A 15,829-nucleotide genomic window follows, 5' to 3' on the forward strand; every position below is an offset into this window, starting at 1 on the left:
CTCTCTGTGAAAACTTAAGATCCAATGGCACTTATTGTGAGAGTAGGGGTGTTAACCCCGGTGTCCTGGCTAAATTCCCAATCTAGCCCTCATACCATCATGGTCAGCTAATCATCCCCAGCTTCCAATTGGATCATTCATCCCCCTCCTCTCCCCTGTAACTATTCCCCAGGTCGTTGCTGTAAATGAGAATGTGTTTTCAGTCAACTTACCTGGTAAAATAAGGTCTAGATAAATAAAATACATTCACGAGAAATGCTCTAACATTGTGATTGTTCTAACATTTAAACGCGCCATATTCAATGAGTGTTGGCCACTCTGCCCCAGTGGCCTCTGCCTTGAGGTAAACAATGGAAAAACAACCAAATGATTAACGTTACAACCATGTTTTCTGACAGTCTCCAATCCATCAGAACGGTAGGAGATAACAGTTTGTATAAACTCACTAGAAGGCGGAGTTAAAGGAACATAAATTAGGTCACAATAATCATAGTGACATAGTGACATAGTGACATAGTGACATAGTGACATAGTGACATAGTGACTAGCAGCAGCAGCTGAGTGGAGAGGAGGTGTTTCCCTCTGTCTAAACCTGCAACCAAGGGGTTAAAGTCTGTTCCATAAACTCTCCCGTGCTTCAAGAATATCCTTGTGCAGGCTTTAAATACTGATTTGACCAATCACATTTTACACACAGCCTGCCACTGAGAAAATAACTTACTACTACTACTACTAGCCCATAGCTTGCACTGCCTCCTCACACTTTACCACAGCTTCCAGCTAGGTAACACACCACAGCACAGACACGATGGGAACTGTGAGAATGTTACTCTTCTCCGTTATACTGTCACCGTGGGTGCTCTCCTTGACTGGGAAACACTTTAACCAGGATTCAACGCTCCGACTGAAACAACAGGATGTATTGTTCGATAGAGAAGTGTATCTGGAAGCAAGGAGGTCTAAGGTAAGATGTATTTTTTTTATATCAGTATTCTTTTCCAGTATTGAAAATAATGCAAAGAGTGATCAAAGCTGTCATTAATGCAAAGGATGGCTACTTTGAAGAATCTTCAACATAAAACACATTTTGATTTGTTTAAACACTTTTTTTGGTTACTACATGATTCCATATGTATTATTTGGTAGTTTTGATGTCTTCACTATTATTCTACAATGTAGGAAATAGTGAAAATAAAGAAAAACCCTGGAATGACTGGTACTGTGTGTATATATATATATATATATATATACTATGTAATTAGAGGCAAATAATTACATAACCAGTTGCTTGTTTTATACTTTGAAAACAAATAATCTACTTTCCTTTGAACATTCTATTTTTTTAGTTGTATGCAAAGGTTGTCTTATTCATGCATTATTTAACAATGCCTCAGCAATAACAACTGGTCTATATTATTATGTCAGTAGCAAATCAAACCATAGCCATTGGCCTCAGTCCCACTTCACTGTAACAGTCCGATTTGGATGACAGTCCGAGTCTAATTTCTCTATCCCCTAGTCTAATTCCTGCGGGGTGAAATCTGTGCCATCAATGACTGATTTGAAAGCGGTTGGCTGGGCTGTCTGTCCAGAGCTCCAGACTCATAGTGGTTGTGATTAGTCAGCACAGTAGGGTTCCACTGCCCCAGTAGAATGGAGGTTCCACTGCCCCAGTAGAATGGAGGTTCCACTGCCCCAGTAGAATGGAGGTTCCACTGCCCCAGTAGAATGGAGGTTCCACTGCTCTAGTAAAATGGAGGTTCCACTGCCCTAGTATAATGGAGGTTCCACTGCCCTAGTAGAATGGAGGTTCCACTGCTCTAGTAGAATGGAGGTTCCACTGCCCCAGTAGAATGGAGGTTCCACTGCCCTAGTAGAATGGAGGTTCCACTGCTCTAGTAGAATGGAGGTTCCACTGCCCCAGTAGAATGGAGGTTCCACTGCCCCAGTAGAATGGAGGTTCCACTGCCCTAGTAGAATGGAGGTTCCACTGCTCTAGTAGAATGGAGGTTCCACTGCCCTAGTAGAATGGAGGTTCCAATGCCCCAGTAGAATGGAGGTTCCACTGCCCTAGTAGAATGGAGGTTCCACTGCCCTAGTAGAATGGAGGTCCACTGCCCTAGTAGAATGGAGGTCCACTGCCCTAGTAGAATGGAGAGTTGTTCCTTTAAATCAAGACCAAAAAGCACATTTTAGCTTTCATGAATTTTTACAATATAGCCAATATTCCTTAGCAGCTGGAAAGTGCTGAGTTCTGCCTCAAGGGCTCATGACAATCAGGCTGGTTCCAGTCTGCTGAGCTCCTTTCCAAACAACATGCCTGGTTTAGCTGCCAAGGGGCCAGGATTCAGGGCTCACTCAGCAAACAGTTAACATTCCTAAAACTTTGGGTAACATTCCAATGGAGTCCAAATGTAGTTTGGTTGCTGCGGGAGTCTCCAACTGAGTTGAGGTATGGAGCAGTGAACCCCTATCCAAACAGCAGTCCTGTCTCTGAAGCCAAGGGGCCCTGCTTTTCCCCTTGCTAAGAGGCCAGCGCTCAATTCTCACCCAGCAAACAGTTAACGTTCCTGTAATGTTAGATTATGTTGGAGTAAGGTACTGTAGGTAACCAATGGAGTCCCAATGGAGCAGAAGCAGTCTAGGAACTCACAGCAGCCCTGGTCTGGCAGCCAAGAAAACAGTGAATGTTTCTACAATGTTAGGCAACGATATCAAATCAAATCAAATTTATTTATATAGCCCTTCGTACATCAGCTGATATCTCAAAGTGCTGTACAGAAACCCAGCCTAAAACCCCAAACAGCAAGCAATGCAGGTGTAGAAGCACGGTGGCTAGGAAAAACTCCCTAGAAAGGCCAATACCTAGGAAGAAACCTAGAGAGGAACCAGGCTATGTGGGGTGGCCAGTCCTCTTCTGGCTGTGCCGGGTGGAGATTATAACAGAACATGGCCAAGATGTTCAAATGTTCATAAATGACCAGCATGGTCGAATAATAATAAGGCAGAACAGTTGAAACTGGAGCAGCAGCACAGTCAGGTGGAAGTTGAAACTGGAGCAGCAGCATGGCCAGGTGGACTGGGGACAGCAAGGAGTCATCATGTCAGGTAGTCCTGGGGCATGGTCCTAGGGCTCAGGTCAGTTGAAACTGGAACAGCAGCATGGCCAGGTGGACTGGGGACAGCAAGGAGTCATCATGTCAGGTAGTCCTGGGGCATGGTCCTAGGGCTCAGGTCCTCCGAGAGAGAGAAAGAAAGAGAGAAGGAGAGAATTAGAGAACGATCTAATGGAGTCCCCATGGAGCAGAACTGAGATTCCAGTCTGGAGAACTCCCATCCAAACAGTTGCCATGGGGCCCTCCTCCTCCTGCCAAGGAGCCCTCTTCCTCCTCCTGCCAAGGGGCCTTCTTCCTCCTCCTGCCAAGGGGCCCTCCTCCTCTTCCCGCCAAGGGGCCCTCCTCCTCCTCCCGCCAAGGGGCCTTCTTCCTCCTGCTGCCAAGGGGCCCTCCTCCTCCTCCCGTCAAGGGGCCCTCCTCCTGCCAAGGGGCCCTCCTCCTCCTCCCACCAAGGGGCCCTCCTCCTCCTCCCGCCAAGGGGCCCTCCTCCCGCCAAGGGGCCCTCCTCCTCCTCCCGCCAAGGGGCCCTCCTCCCGCCAAGGGGCCCTCCTCCTCCTCCTGCCAAGGGGCCTTCTTCCTCCTCCCGCCAAGGGGCCCTCCTCCTCCTCCCCCCAAGGGGCCCTCCTCCTCCTGCCAAGGGGCCCCTCTCCTTCTGCCAAGGGGGCCTCCTCCTTCTGCCAAGGGGCCAAAAAAGCTCAGGGCTTGAATGTTCCATGGACGTTAGGTAGGCTTAAATTCCAAGGCTCATCCCTGGTTCTGAATCCAAAGAAGGGGCCAAAGATCAGGGCTCACCCAGAACACAGTGAATAGTGAATAGTTATGCACGCTCAAGTTTTCTGTTGTTTTTATCTTATTTCTTGTTTGTTTCACAAGAAAAACAATTTTGCATCATCAAAGTGCCAGGCATGTTGTGTAAATCAAATTATACGAAGCCCCCTCAATTTTAATTCCAGGTTGTAGGGCATCAAAATAGAAAAAATGCCAAGGGGGGTGAATACTTTTGCATGCCACTGTATGGGTAAGAGATTCTGGACTGCCATTATGCTGCAACTGAAATGCCCAGCAATGGAATAATAGAGACTTCTGGAATAAGAAACTAAACAGCTTTTAGTTAGTTTTACTAAAAGAAGTGAAGAGTGTATACTCTTGAAAGACACCAAAGTCAAACAATGCTAACAAAACCTCAAAGTTGATGTTTCTGCCAGATGGCTAGAGAAGCTGGAAGATCACAGTACATCTGTGCTCTCCAAAATACAACAACAAACTATGACAGAAACAATCAGATCTTCAGGGAAGCCAATATAAAGTACTTGGTGCTACAGTTTCTCCCACCATATGACCAACTGAACTGAGAAGTTGCGTGCACAGGTATACCATATGTCAAAATTACAGTAACATCCCGAAAATTCCCAGGTTTTACAGAAATCCCGGTTGAAAGATGTCCGAAATAAGGAGGGATTAGGATATCCGGGATTGTGGACTTCAGAAAGAGGAGGACCGAGCAAGCCCCCATTCTCATCGACAAGCCCCCATTCTCATCGACAAGCCCCCATTCTCATCGACAAGCCCCCATTCTCATTGACAAGCCCACATTCTCATTGACAAGCCCCCATTCTCATTGACAAGCCCCCATTCTCATCGACAATCCCCCATTCTCATCTACAAGGCTGTAGTGGAGAAGGTTGCCTCTACATTGACCCTGTACCAGAACCCCCTGTATATAGCCTCCACATTGACTCTGTACCGTAATACCCTGTATATAGCCTCCACATTGACTCTGTACCAGAACCCCCTGTATATAGCCTCCACATTGACTCTTTGGAGTCTAGTTTTCATAAGTGTGTTGGTCTGTTCCCATCTAGAGAGAGGTAGCAGGTCTGTTCCCACCCAGAGAGAGGTAGCAGGTATTTTCCCACCCAGAGAGAGGTAGCAGGTCTGTTCCCACCCAGAGAGAGGTAGCAGGTCTTTTCCCACCCAGAGAGAGGTAGCAGGTCTTTTCCCACCCAGAGAGAGGTAGCAGGTCTGTTCCCATCTAGAGAGAGGTAGCAGGTCTGTTCCCACCCAGAGAGAGGTAGCAGGTCTGTTCCCACCCAGAGAGAGGTAGCAGGTCTGTTCCCACCCAGAGAGAGGTAGCAGGTCTGTTCCCACCCAGAGAGAGGTAGCAGGTCTGTTCCCACCCAGAGAGAGGTAGCAGGTCTGTTCCCACCCAGAGAGAGGTAGCAGGTCTGTTCCCACCCAGAGAGAGGTAGAAGCCCTGTGGCTGGGGGAGGACTGTGACTCCAGCATGGTCTGCAGCAGGGGGATTGAACTATTTCCCTACCAAGTGTGGACCCTGCTGGTTTTCTGTTCTGTCTGATAATGAATTTCACACACCTGGTGTCACAGGTCTAAATCAGTCCCTGATTAGAGGGAAACAATGGAGAAAAAAAGCAGTGGACCTGTCTGAGGTCCAGAGTTGAATTTGACGGGTCTGCAGTATTTATCCTAACAGTGTTTTTCTACAGTATTAATCCTAAATGTTACTCTACAGTATTAATCCTAAATGTTACTCTACAGTATTAATCCTAAATGTTACTCTACAGTATTAATCCTAAATGTTACTCTACAGTGTTAATCCTAACAGTGTGACTCTACAGTGTTAATCCTAACAGTGTGACTCTATCCTCCACTAGAGAGAGGCAGCAGCGTTGTGGCTGGGAGAGGACTATGACTCCAGAATGGTCTTCCTGCCTGCTGATGAACCAGACGATGCCCCAGCCTCAGGTAAGATAGCTACTTTAGCTTTCTTGTTCCTCCCTCCCTGCCTCTTCCTCCCTCCCCTTCTCCCTCTGTCCATACTGGTCTCTCTCTGCCTCTTCATCCCTCTCTGCCTCTTCATTCCTCCTCTTCTCTCTCCATCCATACTGGTCTCTCCCTTTGACTCTCCCTCTCTCCCCGCCTCACTATCCATCTCCCTCTCTCCCTGCCTCTCTCCCTGTCTTTGACTCCCTGTCTCCCCATGCCTCTCCCTCTCTACCTGCCTCAGTCTTTGACTCCTTGTCTATCCATGCCTCTCCCTCTCTACCTGCCTCAGTCTTTGACTCCCTGTCTATCCATGCCTCTCCCTGCCTCTTCCTCTCCCAGACTCACTCTCTTTCTCCTTCCCTCTTCCTCTCCCAGACTCACTCTCTTTCCTGATGTACTGCCTAGCTGTGTGGGGTAGCAAAGGGAACACACAACAGCACTAAATGGAAGCTGTCATGCACCACGTCTGCCTGTGTGTGTGTCTGCATGTCTGTCTGCCTGGCTTGTCTATCTTTCTGTCTGCTGTGTTTGTGGGTTTCCTGTCGGCCTGGGAGAAGACCAGACGCGCGCGCGCGCACACACACACACACACACACACACCAACGAAAGCAACCTTTGCAACTACAATAGCCTAAAAGTGCTATCTGCATGGCACAAGTAATTGTTCCAACAATTGTTTACAGACAGATTATTTAACTTATTGTTGGTCAGAAGTTTACGTACACTAAGTTGACTGTGCCTTTAAACAGCTTGGAAAATTCCCGAAAATGATGTCATGGCTTTAGAAGCTTCTGATAGGCTAATTGACATCATTTGAGTCAATTGGAGGTGTACCTGTGGATGTATTTCAAGGCCTATCTTCAAATTCAGTGCCTCTTTGCTTGACATCATGGGAAAATCAAAAGAAATCAGCCAAGACCTCAGAAAAAATTGTAGACTTCCACAAGTCTGGTTCATCCTTGGTAGCAATTTCCAAAATACTGAAGGTACCAATTTCATCTGTACAAACAATAGTACGCAAGTATAAACACCATGGAACCTCAAGACATCAGTCAGAAAGTTAAAGCTTGGTCGCAAATGGGTCTTCCAAATGGACAATGACCCCAAGCATACTTCCAAAGTTGTGGCAAAATATCTTAAGGACAACAAAGTCAAGGTCCTTGAGTGGCCATCACAAAGCCCTGACCTCAATCACATAGAACATTTGTGGTCAGAACTGAAAAAGCGTGTGCGAGCAAGGAGGCCTACAAACCTGACTCAGTTACACCAGCTCTGTCAGGAGGAATGAGCCAAAATTCACCCATCTTATTGTGGGAAGCTTGTGGAAGGCTACCCGAAACGTTTGACCCATGTTAAACAATTTAAAGGCAATGCTACCAAATACTAATTGAGTGTATGTAAACTTCTGACACACAGGGAATGTGATGAAATAAATAAAAGCTGAAATAAATAATTCTCCCTACTATTATTTTGACATTTCACATTCTTAAAATATAGTGGTGATCCTAACTGACCTAAGACAGGGAATATTTACTATGAATAAATGTCTGGACTTGTGAAAAACTGAGTTTAAATGTATTTGGCTAATGTGTATGTAAACTTCCAACTTCAACTGTAGGTTGGACATCTGTAAGATTCAAGACCCTTTAATGACACAAAAATCTGTCAGTCAGTCAATCCACCCATGACATCCATCCATCCATCCATCATGTGTGTTCTGTGTCTCCAGAGCTGCCCACATGCCTGCTGTGTGTGTGTTTGACCGGCTCTGTGTACTGTGAGGAAGTTGTTCCTGAGATGACTGCTGTGCCAACCCTGCCCAAGGAGACTGCCTACCTCTACGCCCGATATAACAAGATCAACAAGATCACCAATAAAGACTTCGCAGATATCGGTGAGTCGGGGTTGAAACATACAGGAAGTTAATAGATATGAAGTTCACTGATTTCACCAAATGTCCTGGTTGGAGGATTCTCTCCTTGCTTATTTTCACCTGAAGCCAGATATCTTATATATATCATATATCTGGGACATATCTATCTATATATCATATATCTGGGAAATACAGGATTTCTAGAAACCTGGAATGTAAAACTACTGGAACATGCCCTACATATATAATACTACTGAACATGTCCTACATATATAATACTACTGGAACATGCCCTACATATATAATACTACTGGAACATGCCCTACATATATAATACTACTGAACATGCCCTACATATATAATACTACTGGAACATGCCCTACATATATAATACTACTGGAACATGCCCTACATATATAATACTACTGGAACATGCCCTACATATATAATACTACTGGAACATGCCCTACATATATAATACTACTGGAACATGCCCTACATATATAATACTACTGGAACATGCCCTACATATATAATACTACTGGAACATGCCCTACATATATAATACTACTGGAACATGCCCTACATATATAATACTACTGGAACATGCCCTACATATATAATACTACTGGAACATGCCCTACATATATAATACTACTGGAACATGCCCTACATATATAATACTACTGGAACATGTCCTACATATATAATACTACTGGAACATGCCCTACATATATAATACTACTGGAACATGTCCTACATATATAATACTACTGGAACATGTCCTACATATATAATACTACTGGAACATGCCCTACATATATAATACTACTGGAACATGCCCTACATATATAATACTACTGGACATGCCCTACATATATAATACTACTGGAACATGCCCTACATATATAATACTACTGGAACATGCCCTACATATATAATACTACTGGAACATGCCCTACATATATAATACTACTGGAACATGCCCTACATATATAATACTACTGGAACATGCCCTACATATATAATACTACTGGAACATGCCCTACATATATAATACTACTGGAACATGCCCTACATATATAATACTACTGGAACATGCCCTACATATATAATACTACTGGAACATGCCCTACATATGTAATACTACTGAACATGCCCTACATATATAATACTACTGGAACATGCCCTACATATATAATACTACTGAACATGCCCTACATATATAATACTACTGGAACATGCCCTACATATATAATACTACTGGAACATGCCCTACATATATAATACTACTGGAACATGCCCTACATATATAATACTACTGGAACATGTCCTACATATATAATACTACTGGAACATGCCCTACATATATAATACTACTGGAACATGCCCTACATATATAATACTACTGGAACATGCCCTACATATACAGAGGAAAATTAATTCAGGGATGAAAGAAAGATAACAGATGGACATTTTCTTGGCCTTGCGGAGGGTCTGTAGACATCTAAATGCTTCCTTTAGTTGGGCATATGTTTGTGTTTGTGGATGTTATGTGGGCCCCTCGAGGCCTGGCCCTGGCCCTTTACTGACATAAGTAGAGGCACATCTGGATTTAAAGCTGGCGAGACGGAATGTCTGGCAAACTCTCTCGGTCTCAATCCCGGTTTTAGATTAACAGAAGTTTAAACTCCCAGAAGGGTAGTTCTGAATCATCCATATTTCTGTGTGTACATTAGAAAAATAGTCAAAATATTGCATAACTTACTTTATTTACAGATAAACCATTCCTATCAGAGCATGAGGGCTATAGCTTAGCAGTGCCTTGTGTTAGATAAAACAGCATTTTCACAATTTTACAACCTCTGATCGACAATTAAGGTCTATTCTTCTCCAATCTATTCTATGCCAGAGACTCTGAAGAGGATCAACCTGACGGAGAACCTGATCTCTGAACTTATGTTCTATTCTGATTCGAGAATTAGAGTATGTTCTTTGTCCTACGTTCTATTCCATTTTATCTCCAGTGACTCTGAAGAGAATCGACCTGACGGGAAACCTGATCTCTGAGATCCAGGACGGAGCATTCTCCAAGCTTAACCTATTGGAGGAACTCAATTTGGCTGAGAACCATCTGGTCAAGCTGCCCATGCTGCCCGGCAAGCTCACAACCTTCAACGCCAACCACAATCAGCTCAAAACCAAAGGGGTCAAGGCCAACGCCTTCAAGGTATGTTTCAGTGTATTATACTCCCATGTGGTGTATAATAAAAGACACTCAACAACAACGTTTCCATCCCACTGGAATCTTTGTCAGGTAAGACAGTGCAAGACGTTGCGGGATTGTGTAGCTAGCTACAATGTAAGCCACCTTGGGCGACTGTGGCTCGTCAGGCGTTTCCAGGACTACCCTCTTAACATACCCTAGCATGTTGGAAGGATGGAGTTGTAAAAAGGAATGAGATCCTTGTATACTGACTATTAAAAGAGGATATTTCAAGATGGATCATCATCAGCATATATTTAGAATATAATATATCTGGCGGCAGCGTGGCCTAGTGGTTGGAGCGTTGGAGCTGTAACCGGAAGGTTGCAAGTTCAAATCCCCGAGCTGACAAGGTACAATTCTGTCGATCTGCCCTTGAACAGGCAGTTAACCCACTGTTCCTAGGCCGTCATTGAAAATAAGAATTAGTTCTTAACTGACTTGCCTCGTTAAATAAAAATATAATAAGGTTGGTGATTTGTGCTCTGTCTTTTGGTGCAGAAACTGAGGCAGCTGGTTAACCTGTTCCTCGGAGACAATGAGCTGGAGGCTGTGCCAGTGATCCCTGAGAGCGTCCGCATGATTCACCTACAGGTCAGTACCACACACTAGACTCAGACTAGACACTACAGAATGAGTTCAAAATGGCATGCATAGGAGTCTGAGTTTATCCTGACAGGGGTAGCGAAGTTTCAGAAACGTTTTCAAAGTTTCCCAGAAATCTGAGCTCTGATGAACTGCTTGTCCTGACCAGGAAAAAGTATTGAAATGGTCAAATAGCTCTGCTGTCTTTATGTTGGTCAAAAAGCACTGCTCTCTGAGTGCGGTCTGGGGCCTGAGTTTCTCCTGACTAGGATAGCTCTAATGTCTGGGGCCTGAGTTTCTCCTGCTCATACATGATCAAGAAAAACTCCTAGAGCAGGGACTACCCTTACCCAGAGATGGGCAACTGATGGCCCAGAACTCTGAATTTACTGTTGAGAGTAGAGGCTACTGGTAAAATGCATTTAGTTAATAAGAGTTAAAGCTGCAATGTGTCACTTTTTGGTCGACTCGACCAAATTCGCATAGATATGTGTTTTATAGATCTGTCATTCTCATTGAAAGCAAGTTTAAGAAGTGGTAGATCTGTTTTATGTGCAGTATTTCTATGCTTCCCATCCTCAAGTTTAGTTTTTACTTTTGGTTTTGTCCACCAGCTTGAAATAGAATCAAATACAAATATTTTTGTTTATGGAAAATATATTTCACAGTTGTTTAGATGGTACAATAATTCTCTACACTGATTTTGTCACATAAACGGAAATTTTTGCAACCAGGAAATGGCGGAGCTATTTCTGCATATTGCACCTTTAAGTACTTTAACAGCACAAATCACTTGACTGCATGTGTGTGTATGGATGTGCGTATGCAGACCCTCGAACCACTGCGGTCCCACATGATTCATTACCCCATCCAAGTTGCCCATCCCTGTCCTAGAGTAATAGTTATCCTGCTCTTCATCTCTCTTTTCTCTACCATACAGAACAACAACATCACTGATGTCACCTCCGACACGTTCTGTAATGGCAACAACACGTACTACATCAGACCCAACCTGATAGAGGTGAGGTTGGATGGGAACCCAGTGCTGCTGTCCAAGTCCCCCGACAGCTTCACCTGCCTCAAGTCTCTCCCCGTCGGAAAGTACCGCTAAACAGAAGACTCCCTGGGGAAAGGGATTTCGCTAACTTTTCCAAAATTCCCAGGTTTTCCAGAAATCCTAGTTTCTTGAATGAGTAGGGAATAAACAGGGAATCCGGAATACTCCAAACAGGATTTCTGTATAACTAGGGGATTTAGGAAAAGTTTTCCAATGTTAATGGACTTCCTGGTTATTAAATAACATTACAGTAGTAAAACAGACAGCTTCTACAGGGCTTTCAGCCAGACAGACACATACTGAATAGATTCAACGCAATTCCCTAATCTACTTGACCTAGACAAGACCATCTGATATGACTGGTCGTCTACACAATACATTCCATTTCTGTCTGAACGTTTCTTCTGTAAAAGATTGTGCCCAGGTCTTTCTCAGTGTCTTTCAGAAGGCTAGTGGATTGGGACTGAAAAGTTAGCGTGTCCCATTAGCAAGCTACGTCAGGCTTCCTCTCTGTGTGGTTTCTGATTTAATTTCCTTTACATTTAGACTGGTCTTGAACATAAACTTGAACACATGAGCTAAATGGTCTGAAGCCTTTGTAAATACACCTTTTATTCAATGTCTGCTTCTGCATAATGTATGAATTATGACTTCTTCAAAATGTTGAGTCAAGCTTTTGGCTTTCTGAATTCTGTGAATTACCTTCATGTAAACTAGTTCTTAAGTAGAAGTTGACAGTAAATGTGTCTTTGAAATACGTTGCCTGTAGTAATGTGAACCTAATGGGTCTCAACATTGTAAGCTTTGATATTGAAATGGTGGAATCAGAGATGGTATGATCCTTTTCTAAAGTCCTTTTAAAAAAGGATCCTTAGGAATTATTACCTGTGGTTATTACCTGTGATTACTACCTGTGGTTACTACCTGTGGTTACTACCTGTGGTTACTACCTGTGGTTACTACCTGTGGTTATTGCCTGTGATTACTACCTGTGGTTATTACCTGTGATTACTGCCTGTGGTTACTGCCTGTGGTTATTGCCTGTGATTACTACCTGTGGTTATTACCTGTGGTTATTGCCTGTGATTACTACCTGTGGTTACTACCTGTGGTTATTGCCTGTGATTACTACCTGTGGTTATTACCTGTGATTACTGCCTGTGGTTACTGCCTGTGGTTATTACCTGTGGTTATTACCTGTGATTATAACCTGTGATTATTACCTGTGGTTATTACCTGTGGTTATTGCCTGTGGTTATTACCTGTGATTATAACCTGTGGTTATTACCTGTGGTTATTACCTGTGATTATAACCTGTGATTATTACCTGTGGTTATTACCTGTGGTTACTACCTGTGGTTATTGCCTGTGATTATAACCTGTGATTATAACCTGTGGTTATTACCTGTGGTTATTACCTGTGGTTATTGCCTGTGGTTACTACCTGTGATTACTACCTGTGATTATTACCTGTGGTTATTACCTGTGGTTATTACCTGTGATTATTACCTGTGGTTATTACCTGTGATTATTACCTGTGATTATTACCTGTGGTTATTACCTGTGATTATTACCTGTGATTACTACCTGTGATTATTACCTGTGGTTATTACCTGTGATTATTACCTGTGATTATTACCTGTGGTTATTACCTGTGATTATAACCTGTGATTATTACCTGTGGTTATTACCTGTGGTTATTGCCTGTGGTTATTACCTGTGATTATAACCTGTGGTTATTACCTGTGGTTATTACCTGTGATTATAACCTGTGATTATTACCTGTGGTTATTACCTGTGGTTACTACCTGTGGTTATTGCCTGTGATTATAACCTGTGATTATTACCTGTGATTATTACCTGTGGTTACTACCTGTGATTATTACCTGTGATTATTACCTGTGATTATTACCTGTGGTTACTACCTGTGATTATTAGCTGTGATTATTACCTGTGGTTACTACCTGTGATTATTACCTGTGGTTACTACCTGTGATTATTACCTGTGATTATTACCTGTGGTTACTACCTGTGATTATTACCTGTGGTTACTACCTGTGATTATTACCTGTGGTTACTACCTGTGATTATTACCTGTGGTTACTACCTGTGGTTACTACCTGTGATTATTACCTGTGGTTACTACCTGTGGTTATTACCTGTGGTTACTACCTGTGGTTATTACCTGTGGTTACTACCTGTGGTTATTACCTGTGGTTATTACCTGTGATTATTACCTGTGATTATTACCTGTGGCTACTACCTGTGATTATTACCTGTGGTTATTACCTGTGATTATTACCTGTGGTTACTACCTGTGATTACTACCTGTGGTTACTACCTGTGATTATTACCTGTGGTTACTACCTGTGATTACTACCTGTGATTATTACCTGTGATTATTACCTGTGGTTACTACCTGTGATTACTACCTGTGATTATTACCTGTGGTTACTACCTGTGATTATTACCTGTGGTTATTACCTGTGGTTACTACCTGTGGTTACTACCTGTGATTATTACCTGTGGTTACTACCTGTGGTTACTACCTGTGATTATTACCTGTGATTACTACCTGTGGTTACTACCTGTGATTATTACCTGTGGTTACTACCTGTGATTATTACCTGTGGTTACTACCTGTGGTTACTACCTGTGATTATTACCTGTGGTTACTACCTGTGGTTATTACCTGTGGTTACTACCTGTGGTTATTACCTGTGGTTACTACCTGTGGTTATTACCTGTGGTTATTACCTGTGATTATTACCTGTGATTATTACCTGTGGTTACTACCTGTGATTATTACCTGTGGTTATTACCTGTGATTATTACCTGTGGTTACTACCTGTGATTACTACCTGTGGTTACTACCTGTGATTATTACCTGTGGTTACTACCTGTGATTACTACCTGTGATTATTACCTGTGATTATTACCTGTGGTTACTACCTGTGATTACTACCTGTGATTATTACCTGTGGTTACTACCTGTGATTATTACCTGTGGTTATTACCTGTGGTTACTACCTGTGGTTACTACCTGTGATTATTACCTGTGGTTACTACCTGTGGTTACTACCTGTGATTATTACCTGTGATTACTACCTGTGGTTACTACCTGTGGTTACTACCTGTGATTATTACCTGTGGTTACTACCTGTGATTACTACCTGTGATTATTACCTGTGATTATTACCTGTGGTTACTACCTGTGATTACTACCTGTGATTATTACCTGTGGTTATTACCTGTGATTACTACATGTGATTATTACCTGTGGTTATTACCTGTGATTATTACCTGTGATTATTACCTGTGGTTACTACCTGTGATTACTACCTGTGATTACTACCTGTGGTTACTACCTGTGATTATTACCTGTGGTTACTACCTGTGGTTACTACCTGTGGTTATTACCTGTGATTATTACCTGTGGTTACTACCTGTGGTTATTACCTGTGGTTATTACCTGTGGTTACTACCTGTGGTTATTACCTGTGATTATTACCTGTGGTTACTACCTGTGGTTACTACCTGTGGTTACTACCTGTGGTTACTACCTGTGATTATTACCTGTGGTTACTACCTGTGGTTATTACCTGTGGTTACTACCTGTGATTATTACCTGTGGTTACTACCTGTGGTTACTACCTGTGGTTATTACCTGTGGTTACTACCTGTGATTATTACCTGTGGTTACTACCTGTGGTTATTACCTGTGGTTACTACCTGTGATTATTACCTGTGATTATTACCTGTGGTTACTACCTGTGGTTATTACCTGTGGTTACTACCTGTGATTATTACCTGTGGTTACTACCTGTGGTTATTACCTGTGGTTATTACCTGTACAGTAAAACCCCCAAATTGTATTTGACCGTGGCTGTGTCTTTATATATTTTAATATAATTAAAATACTTTTTTAAAAATTAAACCCTGCATGAACGACAACCAAACAAAAACCCATTTTGTTTTTCTGAGTGTAATTTGTAAACAACAACAACCATTTACATTGACACGGTATAGAGAAGTGATTAAGAGCAAGGGATAGTTTGTTATCGTGGAGAAAGCTATGAACTGCAAGGAAAGCAAATATCTACGGTTTTAATAGTTTACCACACATTCAAATAGTGAAGACCTGGGTG

At 42.7% G+C, this 15,829-nt stretch overlaps 1 protein-coding gene across 1 annotated transcript; it reads left to right on the plus strand.

Annotated features, from left to right (window-relative positions):
• Nucleotides 1–195: 195 nt before the first annotated feature.
• LOC109880436 (mimecan-like) lies at nt 196–15,556 on the plus strand. The gene is made up of 6 exons (XM_020472639.2): nt 196–964; nt 5,789–5,879; nt 7,630–7,794; nt 9,801–10,003; nt 10,541–10,633; nt 11,565–15,556. Exons 1-6 carry the CDS (start codon nt 809–811, stop codon nt 11,733–11,735), a joined length of 879 nt encoding a protein of 292 aa, XP_020328228.1. The 5' UTR covers nt 196–808; the 3' UTR covers nt 11,736–15,556.
• Nucleotides 15,557–15,829: the final 273 nt, after the last annotated feature.

The sequence above is a fragment of the Oncorhynchus kisutch genome, linkage group LG1 (genome assembly GCF_002021735.2).
Source record: "Oncorhynchus kisutch isolate 150728-3 linkage group LG1, Okis_V2, whole genome shotgun sequence".
NCBI lineage: Eukaryota > Metazoa > Chordata > Actinopteri > Salmoniformes > Salmonidae > Oncorhynchus > Oncorhynchus kisutch.